Source organism: Aplysia californica, unplaced genomic scaffold, assembly GCF_000002075.1.
Source record: "Aplysia californica isolate F4 #8 unplaced genomic scaffold, AplCal3.0 scaffold00773, whole genome shotgun sequence".
NCBI lineage: Eukaryota > Metazoa > Mollusca > Gastropoda > Aplysiida > Aplysiidae > Aplysia > Aplysia californica.
In genome coordinates this window covers 156566-172430 of record NW_004798043.1, presented here as the reverse complement: position 1 = coordinate 172430, position 15865 = coordinate 156566, and the positions used below count along the sequence as shown (strand labels likewise).

The window sequence follows — 15865 nt, the reverse complement described above, 5'->3', positions numbered from 1 at the left end:
GTGTGTGTCTGTGTGTGCGTATATATAATTTGTAAATATGTGTAATATATCTTTTTACTTAAAATCATATATTTTTACAATGTTGCTTGAGCTGTTACTGATGTTTGAGTTTTGTTTTCAATGATGAATCAGTAATAAAGCTTCGCTAGTCAATAGAAGACTTTCTTTATAACATGCCTTTGTGTTATCTGTCTTTTTCTTTCTGACATTCGCCTTAAAACTGCAAAAATAATTTCAATTGTGTATAAGGTGAAAAAATAAGAAAATGAAGGTTTTATACCAACCCTAAAAGCTCTTCCTAGAAATGTCAGTAAAGTCCAGTATGGTCGCCACAAACATGACAACCATTTATTTCTTTTCTTCTTCAAATTTCCTACTCAAACTCAAACACAGTTAAAGAAGCCTTACCGAGCATGTAAACCATGCACAGCTTCAAAATATTTCACTCTGATGAAATATTCAAAGACCCCCCCCCCCTCTCCTCTCCTAATATGCATAAGACCTCTTCACTAAAATGTTCGGAAGCAGAAGAGACATAAGACTGGTTAGTCAATCGTTGAAGCATGCTTGAAAGCTAAAGGTCAACATAACAGAAGTCATAACCTCCATTTTACCATTATTAGGGCTTTAAAATTTCAACAAAAAAATCCCCCCGCTTTTGACCGAACCTTACTTCTGCAGCACAGCAGCCTCCATGTAACTGTTAATATCAGGACGAAAAAAAGACAAGGGAAGTAAGCGATATAATACTTTTCTGTCCACTTTAAAGGGAGAAAATCGAGGACTCCATTAAAAAAATAGATAGGCCTATTAATAATGTGTAAATTGTAATGTTACAAAGACTAAAATTTACACCAGTGTTTTTTTAACCTTTGTGGTGGTACATGTACTGAACCTTTTTTTAACCTCTGTGGTGGTACATGTACTGAACCTTTTTGAACCTTTGTTGTGGTACATGTACTGAACCTTTTTGAACCTTTGTGGTGGTACATGTACTGAACCTTTTTTTACCTTTGTGGTGGTACATGTACTGAACCTTTTTTAACCTCTGTGGTGGTACATGTACTGAACCTTTTTTAACCTTTGTGGTGGTACATGTACTGAACCTGCCAAGTTCCATATGTGCTTTCACCAGTCACTTCCAGTGGGGTGGAGGGAACGGCCAAACACACAGAAGCGCGCATGCGTGCGTCTGTGTGTGTGTGTGTGTGTGTGTGTGTGTGTGTGTGTGTGTGTGTGTGTGTGCGTGTGTGTCTGTGTGTAGCTTGACTGACACCAAACCCCTAATGCTGACTCTCAGCTGACTCTGAACCACTGGGGTTTGATCCAACTCAGGTTAAGAACCAATGATGATATAGTTTTCCTTTCCCATTAAAAAAAAATTCAAAACTGTATATTCCACATTGATATGGTAAAGGGGAGAAGCAAGACAGACGCACAGAAAGAACAGACGGAAAGGAAAGAAGTTGAACCTGCCAGTGGAGCCTTCCAGCTTTTAACTGATCAAAATGTGGTAATGTAAGATGATGTGTGTATGTGTAGAATAACTTAAGAGTAAAAGAAATAGACATTATAAACTTTTGTAGTTTCAAATTACACAAAATGAGAATAAACTATTTCAAAAACTTTTACACACACACACACAAACACACACATATATATATTTATAATATATAAACAAACAAAAAATCAAATAAACTAAAAACAAGCAAGCAAACAAGCAATGTTTATGTAGGGTTTATATTTTAATATTCTTTTGGGTAGATATACATTAAATCAACAGTCTTCCATGGTGAAAGTATAAACAAAAGGTTTTCTGGTCGTTGTGTCTCAAGTAGCTGCAAGTTGCACCTGCTTTGCATCTCGACTGTATCCACGATCATCTAGACCATTTTTGCATTCGAGCAATTAAAACAAAAGTTTGCCAACCTTTTAATTTCATTATTACAGCTTGATATCTTCATTTTAAAATCACTGTACGTATTAAACTTTCAATCACGGCCAAACAATACAGTCGTCACTTCAGGGTCTAATCCCTAAATAATGCACATTGCATTTCAAAGGATATAAAAAATGAATAACTGCACAAATCTTGAGGCTTTATCTGTCTGAAACAAAAACATAAAGTAACCCCCATATAAGCAGAACTTCATGAAATCATGATCATGGACATGCAAGATGAGAAATAAATATGGCTGACATTGAACCTAATATGGAGGCCGTCTGGCAGAAGTCGTTAACAGATGGCACCAAAGCTATTTCTGTCTTCTGCCTTCCTCTGCTAGACTACCCGAACAGTGAAAACATACCTACCCCCACCGTTCCCCTACCGTGCATCTAATCAAGCCCCAAATGGTATACCTTTGGAGACCCATAAGGCCAATCACATAGCCATAAACCACTCTTCTGGCTCCTCTTGATTATTTGTGTATTTACTGGTATTGACAATAGTACCTGTATCTTCACAATCTTGTAAGGATTAACCCCTCTCCTTCCACTCCCCTGAGCACATATATGTCTTTGCCAACTCTCTCAACATTGAGAGTGACATGCAGAGAGATATGGAGAGAGAGAAATAGGAAAGAAAATAGAGAGAGGAAAAAAAAGAGAGAGAGAGAGAGACAACAAAAGCAAATTTCTCTCTGTCAAATAAATTACGTCAGTCATTGTTATATATTCAAACTTTACACAGAAGGCAGTCATCATTACGAAGAACAATCTGCCTCCCTGGATGAGTCACTCGCCGAGTTTCCATCATCACTGAGGTCAAGGTCACACCAAAGTCGCGTTCCTCGTGACCCTCGTTTGCCTGAGGTGTCTTTCAACGAGCGCTCTCCTTCACGGAGTCGTTTTGACCGATCTCGTTTGCTGAGACGCTTACGACGAGGAATCCATGACAACGGCCTCTCAACTTTTGACTTTTCCACAGATTTCTTTTGATTTCTTGACTGAAGGTCACCTTGTACCTGGAACACCTGGGACTCACTGTTAGCTGGGGGACCAGAGTCTGAACAATGTCGAATTCTTTCAAAATCCACCTCGCCATCTGGTGTCACGGAAGATGAGAGCTCCGCTTTAGACTTGTCTATAAGATACTGGTTGAAGGACTGAGGACGCACAGTCTCACCACGGCTATCGCCAGTTGGACTTCTCACATTGTGTGGTCGGATCATGACCTGTGGCCGACCGTCCTGTGTGTGTGTGATGAGTGGCTGTCTGGGGGGCAAAGGTGGTGGGGACATGGCAGGAGAACCTTCTCTACCTGGAGAGACAGGGAAGTTGGTACCTGCAACACTGGCGCTATGTGGTCGGTGAGGGGGATTAGTTATCACGTGCACTGTTGGAAGAACGCAGTTGGGTTGTGAAGACGTTAATGGTTTGGTCAAGGTAGCTTCTGATGAGGGACCTTGGGGGTCCAGTGTGTTCTCATAAGGGTTGCTGTCTCTTTGGGGAAACTGAAGGAATCTCTTGTCAGTCTTACATGGTAGAGACGTCGGTCTCACAGGTAGCTTATTTGCCTTGTGGAAGCGAAGACTTCCATTGGTTACGATCGGCCGTCTAGGTGGGACTGTAGAACCGCTGAGCTTAGCTCCAGAAGTTTTCAGTTCTTTGACAAAATCAGAGTATGATGTAAGGTCAAAGTTCTGTTTTGACTTGTTACCTGCTCTCTGTCTTCCACAACCCATTGACGGTATTCTTGACCTCTGAGCAGCAAAGTCCTCCTGTACTCCTTCTGTGGACGTGGGCAAGGAATCATGACACACCATGGCCGTTGTCCGGTCAGCAGTCTCTCGGTCAAGGCTCTTACAAGAATTTTGACCTTGCACATACAGGCTACTGTCCTCTTGCTTTGGCATATGAGTCCTCAGTGAATTTGAACTCGTTGGCCCATCTTCTCCTTGCTCAGCATTTCCGGGAGAGACACGCCCAACAGGACAGGACTTTTGTTTGGGCTCAGTCCGAGAGCTCCCCGTTGGTGACTTCATGATGCTGCCACAACCCATTGCACTGTCCCAGGTCGTGCCCACTTCTTGTTCAGCCCCCAGGGAGGATGTGTCCAGTCTTTGACTGACCAAGAGCTGAGCGGCTGCAGACCTCTGGACAAGGCTCATCATCAGGTTGTGGGAGTGCAGGTGGGTCCCTCCGGGAAGCCAGACTTGTCCCATGGAAGGACCCGCGTGACCTGAGTGGACAAGACAAAGCACAGAGGTTTAAACACTTGGACAACTTGAAAGACTACAAGAATGAGAGAAAAGGTTAAAAGAAGAGATGGAAAGTTACAAGATATAACATATAACAAAATGTTAATATAATTGGAAAATCTGAAGGACTTCAAGAAAGAGAGAAAAGGCTGAAAGAAGAGATGAAAAGTCTATTTTCCTTCAAAAATACCCCTCCCCCCCAACCCTATACAACTTACTAAGAAATGACAATTCTGAAAGTGGAATGGAGTCCAGATCAAAATGCCTCACATATCATCAAGATATGAGAAGCATTGAGGTGAAATCAGGCACTCGTCAAAATATTGAAATCAAAGAAACTGTTGCTTTTCTGGGCGTCAGGCAGTTTCGTTCTAATTTTCTTTTATTGACCCAGCACCTTTTACGTTCATTTAAAAACACATATCAGTGTGGATTTTTACTGAAAAACATTGTTTAAAGGAACAAAAAAATGTGATTTTTAGTTTCCAAGGCCTCTCAAGCAATGGAAGTTAGCAAACTTTGGCAGCCATTTTCTTGATATTTTTACATCTGAAACAAAAGCGACCCCCATCTCCTTCAATCGCCCAATATCTTGACTGGTACAAAAGATAAACGGATATTTGTTCCATCGAAAGCAAGGCAAATGGACAGGCTTTAAGATGATATCAATAACTCTATATGTCCCAAAACTGACGGGCACCTGATCGCACCGCGTCGTGACACATATAAAAATAAAAGTCAAGAATAGATAAATTCGGAAGCCTGAGAAAAGTGTCACGAAAAATTAAAGAGGACAAACAGAGAGAGAGAGCGCACAGAAAAACAAGTAAAAAAGGTTTGTGGTACAACAGTTTCGTTATGGATTACAAATTCGATAGGCCTAACATGTAAAAAAAAAAAAAGGAGGACCATTTCACGAGAGACAAACTAGAACCTAATAACAAGTCAAAGCAGTTAGAAAACCATTGGAGCGCTTAACTTTAAGCCAAAATCTGTATCAAATATACTTTTGGTATTTGCTTGCGAGAACTTTCATAGGGCCTCTGTCTAATGTCTACTCACAAAAAAATCCTACGTCAGCAAAATCAGCTTTATATACGATTGGGCATCAGCTTGCTCTAGAAAATTCTGAGATTACATGGCAAGGGGCGATTGCATTTATTTGCCTTTCCCAGGATCTGAAAAACAGTACACTGTTTCCAGCATGCAAAACAAGTCATAAATAATAAACAAATTTTCATATTCTTGGTCCCATGCACACAATGCTCCTGAACTTCAATGTGAAAAAAAATTCAGGGCACAAATGCAAACCCCTTCAATGGAAATTTCCTAAATTACAGAAATAAAAAAATATTGTTGCTAAAACTTGCAGCAAGCAATATCTCCAAGAAAAAAAGGTTACCTTTGCGTCCAAAGAGTCTCTGGCATATCATGTGATCCAGACCAATGTCACTTGCCAGACTGTCATCGCTCTCCTCACTGGATGCTGCAAACAGGTCAAGGTCATTGGGCTTCTGAAAGAGACAGTAAGAAGGTGGATGAGAATCAACAATCCTCACACTGCCCTGGGGCAAGTAAAGAGCACACCCCTTACTGCTTTGAACCCCTGTGATGTGCACACTCTTTAGCAAACATACCACAATTCTTTTTTTCCCCCACTCTTTTTCCTAATGTAGGTGTTTAACGCCCCAAACAATACAATTTAGATCATAGCAGGTGGGCTTCAACCCTGTCTGTCAGGGCCAACCTAGGCTGAGAGTAATACAACATCCCAGTAGAAAGACAAAAATACTCAGTAAAAATTCTCTCTACATGGAAATCAAACTTAGATCTTTTGCATGTGACTGCAAAATGCCTTCCCTTTACATCTCAAACACCAGTACTACAATTCTGTTCACTAAAGCTATGTTAACTAAGCAGCTATTTTGGTAATAAATCACTTTTGATTTTTACTTAGGTGTAGAATTAGAGAACTCAAATTCTTGGAAAGATCAATAACCATAACAACACACATGAACTGATGGTCAAAGTTTGAAATTTGCCAACACACTACAAAATACTTTAAAAACATTGTACATAGGACAATTTCAGACATAAGCATAAAATTTAATGGTATTTAAAAGACCCCTTTGTTCACTTGAGGAGACTACTTTGAATAAACTTGTACAAAGAAACACTTTCTTTAACAGGACAATTTCCTCCAGATTTTATGACTTTTGAAACCAACCAGACAAACTTAAGTTTTGGTGGATAAAATATTATTAAAAACATTTAAGTGAACTTTTTCAGATTGGAAAAAACATTTCTAACCACAACTGTTTGATATCCAGCACAGTTGAGAAGGACTTGGTATCCTCAAGAAAGTCGTTTTACTTTATTTTCCTCAGTTTTCCCACCTGCAAATATGTACTCGTGGTGAAATCAGGCGCTTGTCAAAATAATGAAATCAAAGAAACAGGATTTTTACGCCAGTTAAGTAATATTTGTCGAACTTTTGTTTCTTAGCTCAGCATATTTTATATCCGTTAAAAACTCATGTCCATGTGAATTTTACTGAAAAACAATGGTTAAAGGCACAAAATATATAATTTTTCAGTTTCTAAGGACTCTCAAGCTATGGAATTTACCAAACTTTGGCGGCCATTGTCTCGTTAATTTTACCTCTGAAACCAGGCGACCCTCACCTCCTTCAATTGTAACTATCTTAACTTTTATTCTAGATAGATGAATTTTTTTTTCACCAAATGCAAACAAACTTTAAGATGTTACCAATAACACCCGAAGCCCAAAAATTGACGAGCACCTGCATTCCACTGCGCCGCGTCATATATGTGAAAGATGCAATGATGTATGTCACACATGGGACTGAAACGGTAAGCTGGAAAGAATGAACAGGTCAGTCTAGGGAGTTTTTACTAAGGCATTTATTTAAGCCTTTTATTGGAAGAAATCCGAGACTATAAACAGTAAACAGTTTTCAACATTAGACAAAAGTAGACTTGGCAACCCCTAAACAGCTTACCATATGTTCTCCACAATTTGCTCCTCCGATGGCTTCTTCTTTTTCCCCATCCTGCCGTCCGTCAATCCATCTGCGGAGCTGTGGGTCCTGCTGTCCATCAAGGACTGGTGCAGACACATGCTTCTCTGGACTGACTGTTTTTGACAAACTCCAGTTCTGACCGTCAGGACGAAATATGAACGACGACCGTTCACCATGACGAAGGCCTTCTGTGTCTGCCAGTGGCCAGGTGTCTCTTTTGTGACTTCCAAAGTCTGGCGAGCACAAGGGAGAGTTCTCTCCCATAGCAGGAGAAACACCAGAATGTCGAAATTTCACGTCCCCTGGAGAGTCTCTTTGGCTGGAAGCTTCTACGAAATTTTCATTTCCTGGCAGCACAGATGTCTTTCCATTGAATGAGGCCACGAAAAATTCATCATCCAGCCAGTGATATTCATCTGTGGAGCCAGACTTGGTGGCATTCTGCACCACAAGGTAAGGCACTGGGTCAGTTCCTCCTACTGCAGATGACTCGTGCTCCCCGCTGTTAAGACTACACAAACTTAGATTGAGAGCATCGACAGTCTGAGACAAACTAGCTATTTGCTTGGAGATCTCATCAAATTCTCGGAGAGCCGCTTCGTCTTTCTCATCTTCTCCGGAACTCTGCTTCCTTTGTTCCCCGACCTCAGCCTCATTCTCCGCACCACTTCCCAATGTGTCGAAACTTTTGTTACTCAGAAGTTCAGTGAGGCTAGTAAAGGATTGTCTGTCCCGACTGCCGGCAGACAACAGGCTCCGGTGGGAGTCCACTTTACACAGACTATAGAACTGGCTTTTGAACTGTTTCTGCTCCTCAACAGATAGCCTTGGGCTCTCGTCCCCTGTGAGGTCGACCAAAGATCCGACAGAAGTCTCCTCGTCCAGCTCCGTGACATCTGAGAGGTTGAGACGGAGAGACCGCGAGTACCCCGGGTAGCCATGATGCGTGATATGAGGCCGGAACATTGGGAGGAAGCATGGTGCAGTGTGTGAGTCCTCCTCATTGGCTGTGATCAGGAAGTGCTGAAAAAAAACAAGAACATCAAATTAACTTCTTGGGGATTAGCATAATTTGTGTTGGGGGAAAAGTATGTGTGGGGACAATAAAAGACTTTTGGAAGGGGAAATTTAAGTGAAGTGTATATGGGGGTAATATCTGAGTCAAGAGATCTAAGAATCCAATGAAATGGTCAAATGAGATTTACCTACTGAGAATTTCTCTTTACACTTCTTCTGGAGTGAATAGCAGTAACTTTTTACTAGATCTAGTTAAAGGCACCACATATATAACTTTCTCATTACCCGTTGGTGTTCTTAAACACTAACAAGCCAGCTCTGCTGAGGACAAGCCATTAAGACTACCATGTACGAACGTGCCTCATATGCCTCCACAGGATTAGCAAACATAATTTCAAAATATTAACAAATCAATGATCCCCAAGCAAGAAAGGTAACAACATTTGTCTCTTAGCATAAACAAACTTGGAAACACTTCCCAGTCTTTAATTGACAAAGAATACATCGGCCAGTGCCCTGCAATGTATAAACACTTCCACACCTTACTCAGCTGCACATGTCCAGTCAAATCCAAATGAAGGGAGAAACAAGAAAACTCAGGTGAGTAAAGACCTACCTACAAAATAGTTTTTGGCTTATATTATTTGAATCGTGACATGGGTTGGAACGTGTTCACTAACCTCTTCTGGCACATCTAAATTAATGTCCAGGGCTAAAACTTGATGAGTCATCCTATAGAGTCATGGTAAATGAGCTATACTATGGAAATATGTGGGAGGTAAAGCGCTTCATTTGTTTTTCTCAAATTGCCAAAAAGTGACATGCCTTGTTTTCCATTGTGCCCTTCAAATCTTACACTGGACAGACAGTATACAGCATCCCCTCTTCTATGCACCATCAAACTATGTATAGATCAGTTGTTCATTATGTGAGCCCATTATGTTAGTGTAGGAAAGAGCACTAAAAGTTATCACACAGGCAGCAACTTTACCCCCCCCCCCCAGCTCTATCCTCACCCTGTCTCTTCCTCTCATTCATTTTTCATCTCCCAGTCACGTACTCTTCCTCCCCTTCTCACTCGCTCTTTCTATTCCTCTCACTCAATTTCTCTCTCTCTCTCTCTCTCTCTCTCTCACTTTTAATTTCCTTTCCAGTAGAGATAAAGAAATGCAAACACAAGTTCTTTTTCTTCATTCTAATTCCACAGTTATGTCCCTTGTGTAAGCTTGCTTTGACTAACTTTCCTCGCACAATTTCCGCACTCTATTTATTATAATATAAGTAGAGGGTTTTACGGGCTCGCAACTGCACAAGGTCATATGAGCGCCAAGGAGTGGGTGTCAACAGAAAAGTCCTTACAGGGAATCGGACTTACTCTGCTCACGTCTCTAGCTTCAACAGCGCAAGGTCTGCTTCGACTATCAAGGCACCCCGGAAATAGCAGGTCACAAGGTCAAAAGAAGTAGAGGAAAATGAAAATAGTAAGGATTAGGAAAGAAATAGCAGCAGTTCCCTGTTGCAGATCAGGCACAGTTATGAGCGTGACATAATGAATCAGCCCATTTACAATTCTACTGTGCTTGAACGAGAAATGTCCCCCCTTGGGGAACGGCCTAAAGGCACTACAGTCAGTGGCACTGCCCCGGGGGGTTTCCCCACTCTATTATTACGGTTCAGTAAGGCACCAAAACAGCTCATAATAAGTAACACATTCATCTCCTTATTAGGACACACAGATAAGGACTAAGGGTTCAGTACATATGAATAAAACAAAATGAACAGGGTTACATCCTATAAAAGAAAGAAAGGCTAAAGATGAAAAAAATAACCGTAGTTCGGAAACCTACATTTCATTTTTTAAAGGTGAGAAAAAGTTGCTACATCAGGCAGACTATGGACAGGTAATCTTTGGTTAAGGTGTAGGCTTCGGATGAAATGCAAAGTATGATTCTTTTGTACAGTTCAAAGGTCAACCTACCTTGAAAGCTGGTGAGACATTAGCTGATCTGTGTGCGTTGTGCCACCAGTCATCAACAGATGGTCTGGAGCTTAGGGGAGACCTGATCTCCTCTAAAGATGATGTAGCCCGCAGTGTATGGGGATTGCTTCCCTGGGAATGTATCCATGTCTGTTGAGAGCCAGGGCTTACTTGTCTCCCCAGGCACAGATTTTGCTCTGAGCGACATCTCCGAAGGCGAAAAGAGTCCTGACCTTCTTGCGCAAGATCATGACAAGACGAAAAGGGAGATGACGTTTTTAAAGACCCAGATGCGAAAGTGTGCGGATCACAGAGTGTCTGCTGATGGGGTAGTGGAAGGTCATTGCCCACAAATCTGGGCTCGGGATAAAAAGAATTTGTTCCTTGTTCATTTACAGGAAATGATGGTGATAATTCCCTTGTTTGAGACGGGGCAGCATGGGAGCTGCTTGTCTCTAGAGATTGATATTCTCCTGAAGTGTTGAGTCTGAGCTCACTTTCACTAGCATCGACATTCTTACTCTGCTCAACTAGCTTAGCACCACAATTGACAGTCACTTTTGACACACAACTTTCATCTCCTGAAATATCTGAGTCAGAGGAGAACTGCCGAAATGCCTCATTGTTCATGATGATCATAGACCTCAGAGGAGCATTCAGCGAAGACTTTGGACCTTCTGAGTTTTGACAGGAGGTCTTGGGATTTGAGGTGCCAAATGCTGGTGTGTTGTGGGATGCAGTTTCAGTGGAACTGAGAAATTCATTTATTTGGTCACTTTGCAAAGATTCCTTCTCTACATTGAGACTGTTGCTGTTCTTTCCTCTGTCCTGGGCTGTATGGCTCTCACAGCTGTCCGCCTTTTGCCTTCTGCCCCAAAGTTTTTTTTGTGTTCCTTTTTGCATGGAGCTTAATACTGCTGTCTTTGATGCCTCTTTTCTCCCCTTGCTTTGTAGTGCACGGCCTGTTGGTGGTTTGGTTGGGTCACGGGGTGAGCTTTTCACAGTTGTTGAGCCACAGAAATATCCTTTAGGAAGCCGGTTTGGTGAATCAGGAACTGCCTTAGTGGTCGTGGCTTTGGATGTGGATGATGGTGCTTTGGCTTTTGGAGACCTGGGACTGGTGCACGGCACGGGTATGGCACTGCCGGGGAAGGATGAGCGTTTGCTGGGTGACCTTGGCCTGGAGCAGTCAAGCGAAGATGTTGATGACCGGGGAGAAGGCAATGACCCTCCACGAGTTTGTTGTAAACTGAAGTCATCTGAATGTCGCCGAGACATCCAAGGAAGTCTTGAGGGTTGAGCAGATTTTCCTTGCTCAGAAGAGGCAGACGATGAAACACTTGCACTGCGACATCTGCCCTTTGAAAGTCCAGCACACGGCATTTGCTCACAGCTGTCGTCAGCAGAAGGCACTGGTGATTTTGTCAGAGTCGCATTTTCGCAGTCAACATTCCCTGCTGTGGCCACACTGGCAGCGGACGCATAGGTCCCAGACAAGTCTCCACTGGATGTAGAGACCACTGAGGACAGACTGACATCTGCTTCAGGTGTACAGAACACAGAGCCCTCTAAGACAGAGTCATCATTTACGCCTCTTGGGGTGACTGGGCTCTGGGTTTTTGCATCTCTTAAAGTACCCAGAAGGGATTCTGAGAAAGGCGGTTCAGAGTCAGTCTCAGAAAGTTTACGACACAAGCTGTCACCAAACTTGTCCAGAATCTCTGGATGGATGTCTGAAGACATTGTGGAATATCCATCATCTTTTCCCACAGACCGTTCAGTACTCAAGTTTTCACAACTTGAGTCAGATGAATGACATTTAGGGGGCAAAGATGTTCCGATGCTGTCTGAACGAGTGCGGGACTTAAAGTCACCAGTGTCTTTTAGTGACAGTCTTACTACATCATCAAGGGCATTGGTGCTCAGTGGCACTTGGGGCAAATGACTCTGCAGCAAATATCCCACTATGACATCAGTATTGCCTGGCCCTGGAAACTCTGATGCTGATTCTTGATCTTCAGTCTGACCAGAGTCCCCCTTTGCAGCCTTACTTGGTTTCTTTGCGATTGGAGGCGGGATTTTGGAAGCGCTCTTCGACTGGGTATCACCACTGCCTTTGCTTAAAGGTAAACTCTTTTTGCTGTTTTCAGATGTTGGCAACTGAGGTGCACGTTCTGACCTCCTCTCCACAGTCAATGACCTTGACCCTGGACCCCCTCTGCCACCTACCACTTCTGGGGAAGATTTACTGTCCGAGTGACCAGTGGCATGAGGAGCGCTGACCCCTCGCTGGGTGGAGGACTTGCTCACACCAAGTTGACCAGGCCGGACGAGACGAGTTGAACTGGATGTGCTGCTACTGCTTGACGGAGAGTCAGGTGATGCAATCATATGCGGCGACGTTCTCATGTCAGCGAGAGAAACACCGGAGTTGTGCAGCCAGGGTGGGGCCGGGCGGTGGGGCATCGAGGGAGATGGTGATGGGGAGGACTGAGACAAACTTCCTTTGCTAGCATAGCCAAGGTCCTGGGACTTTTGGCTCAAGTTCGGAGATGGAGATGACGAGTGTTGACAGTGACCCGTCACATCTGCGTGAACCTCAGCTGACACAACTGTGGCATTGGGCCTCACAGGGGGAGAGGTGGCAGAAGTCAATGCTATTTTTGACTTCGTCTGTTGGGATCTACTCTTCAATGGCACTAGATTTCTAACTGTGGCTTTCTCAACCACACCTTTCTGAGCTGAGGGGTTGACTCCCTTGGTGTCAGCAAACCCACTTCGGGAGAATGGTGGTCCATACTTGGAGTGGTCACCTTTCTCGTAAAACGAGCCCTGAAGCAATGGTATGCCAGAGGCGTCTGGAGAGGATGACGTTGACCTTGAACTTGAGGAAGACGTTGAGTGACCAGCTTTGTTGCTTGCCTCGAGGGCTTTGTTAGAAATAGCTTGCCCCGAAAGGTTGTCCAATCTTTTTTGCGGAGACAAACGTACTGAGGACCAGTCTGAGAAGAAATCATCATCAATGGCAACCTCGCCTTCCATACTACTATCGAGCAACTCATTGAGTGACATGGTGGAGGCGGTGCTAAAGTCTCGAGACACTGGTCTCGAGTCACTGTCCTCATCACTGTAATCATAGTAGTAATACTGACTGGAAGCATGAGAGGGGGACTTGGGGGTGGGACTTGTTTCTGCAAAGGGATTCCTGAGAGCCGGAGTTACATTTGCATAGTTTTTAGAAGTGTGCTGAGGTATGCGTCGGGAAGACTGAGAATTTGGAGGATTGGTTCTTGGAGGAGAGGAAAGTTTTGATTTGTCTTTTTTTTTAATATCAACATTACGAGGAGTCTGAGGAGTGGAGGTGATATTATCCTCAACAGAATGTTTCGAGAGAAGTTTTGCAAAGTCTTTGTTGAATGCTTCAAAGCTGGAATGGTTTGGATCTGTGTGAGGTAATAAAGCGGAGTCTGTGCCATTCCAGGTCGTGTTCAGGTCCACTGCATGAGGTGTGTTGGCCACCCCATTGCCGAGCTGCCATGGATTAAAGCTTTCTGCACTTTCCATTTGACCAATTGCATCAACAGACGCAGATTGTTTCAGTCTCGGCCTGGATGCGTGACTCCTGTCTTGAGTCTCAGAGCCTCTCCTACCTCGCACCGCGCCATGTTCAGCCTTTCTCACATGGCTCATGAGGCTAGACATGCCACGCTCTAGGCTCCTTGTACGCCGTTCGCTGATACTGATGTGTTTCACCTTGGGGCTGGTGTTAGTTGCTGGGAACTCTGTCTCAATCTTCATCTGAATGATCTGCTCCTTCATGTCTGACACTGATGGGCTGGTTGTGCTGGAGGAACTGGATGAGCTGGCACTGACCTCCCGGGTACGTCCAGGACTCACGGCCAGCTTCTCTTTCAGCCACGGTGGAGGGGAGCTAAGCTGTGGCTTGCCAGGACTGTCGTCGATCATCTACAAAAGTGAAAAGACAAGAAAAGCAATGCTGTTAGTTTGCTTAAATAAAGAGAAATACACCCACACAATAACAGTCATTCAGTGCAGGGGAAAAGGGAGAAAAGCAGACCAAAAAAAATCGAAAAATGGTAGTAGAACGAACTAAATGGCACCCTACAACCACCAGCGAAGATAAGAGAAGAAAAGGCCATATGATCGTCTCTGTAAAAGAAGTTTCTTTACAGTGATGGAAACAAGAAACATCCATTCAAGTTCACACATTGAGACTAATACATATATTTGATTAAAAGATAGGACCATTAAAACCATATACATGATAAATTACAGTAACTGTCAAAACAGAGCATACAATGGTTCTATAGCTATGTCCAAAAACTGAAATGTGTTTGCACACCTCAACAAAACATTTTGTCATATATAAGAGGCAAACGACAATCAATTCCCTTATCCTTTAATCCATCTCACAAATATAACAACCCCATTATACCTGACGGGTAGTTCCCTTTGCTCATGTATACATACTAGGAGACAAGGAACGTAAAGCTGGAGAAATTTCTAGACTAGACTGAGCAATAATCTAGTATGAAAAGTAGATATCCAGTAAAGGAAATGTAACATAGAGCTGTCACTTAACAACCAAGGAACCTGGGCTCCAAAGGGGAAAAAAACACCTATGGAACTCTCAAGAATCACGAGAAACTACATAGTGTCCTACATACAAGAAACATCCATTCAAGTTCACACATTGAGACTAATACAATTTGATTAAAAGATAGGACCATTAAAACCATATACATGATAAATTACAGTAACTGTCAAAACAGAGCATACAATGGTTCCATAGCTATGTCCAAAACTGAAATTGAGATGGTCCCAGACAGACAGTACTCTGGCTACTCCTGATGTTCAACCCCCCCCCCGTACAAAAACGTTCTCAATACTCACAATCTCACTGCACATGCTCTGTAATGACTCGGCATTGTCCAGAAAGTGCACAGTCATCTCCCCGTGTGGCATACTCACTGCCCCTGTCGTGCCAGATGCTGCACTCGAGTGACAGACGTGTGTGTGCTGCACCTGGTGAGGTCAAGACCAAAGCTATTTAGCTACAAAAATGGAAATCAAGTAAGGCTTGCTTTATCTAAACTTAAAATAACCTTTATCACTTGATGCAAGCAGAGCTGAAATCTTTCGTTACAAGGCTCTTGTCACTCAAAAGGCATCTTTGTTGTAACAGTTAGGCTGTTGCGTGTATAAGATATGAATTTGATTCCAGGTTGGAGAAGTCATTTATTGGATATCTCCATCCATCTGCTGGGATATTGTATCTCACTCACTCTAGGTTGATACTGACAGGTAGGATCATATCCATGTGGCCCACCTCTAAAATCATACTTAAATCGTGACAATCTGAGTCATAAAAGAATTTACAATTACAACTTAATTCATTAGAAGCGGGGTCCCTCCCTACCTGAAGTACAGAGTCGGAGGTGAAGCGGACCCGTTGGTGAAACAAAATATTCAGGTGTTTGTTCTGCAGTTCCAGGTCTTTGACACGGCTTTGAAGTTTGAGGCATTCCTCACGGAGTGTCTGTTGAGACGAAGATGAAGAAGTTTGATACATTAGTCCAGGGACAGAAACTGCACAATGGGGCG

General features: G+C 43.0%; 1 protein-coding gene across 1 annotated transcript in view; it reads right to left on the bottom strand.

The window, feature by feature from the left end:
- Window positions 1–1726: 1726 nt before the first annotated feature.
- Window positions 1727–15865, bottom strand: part of LOC101859276 — a gene marked incomplete in the record, with an annotated part of 123191 nt that continues 109052 nt past the window's right edge. The window contains 6 exon segments of the mRNA XM_005109381.3: window positions 1727–4183; window positions 5605–5716; window positions 7225–8268; window positions 10241–14206; window positions 15155–15286; window positions 15681–15800. Of these exon segments, the coding sequence (XP_005109438.2) occupies window positions 2706–4183; window positions 5605–5716; window positions 7225–8268; window positions 10241–14206; window positions 15155–15286; window positions 15681–15800 (6852 nt within the window).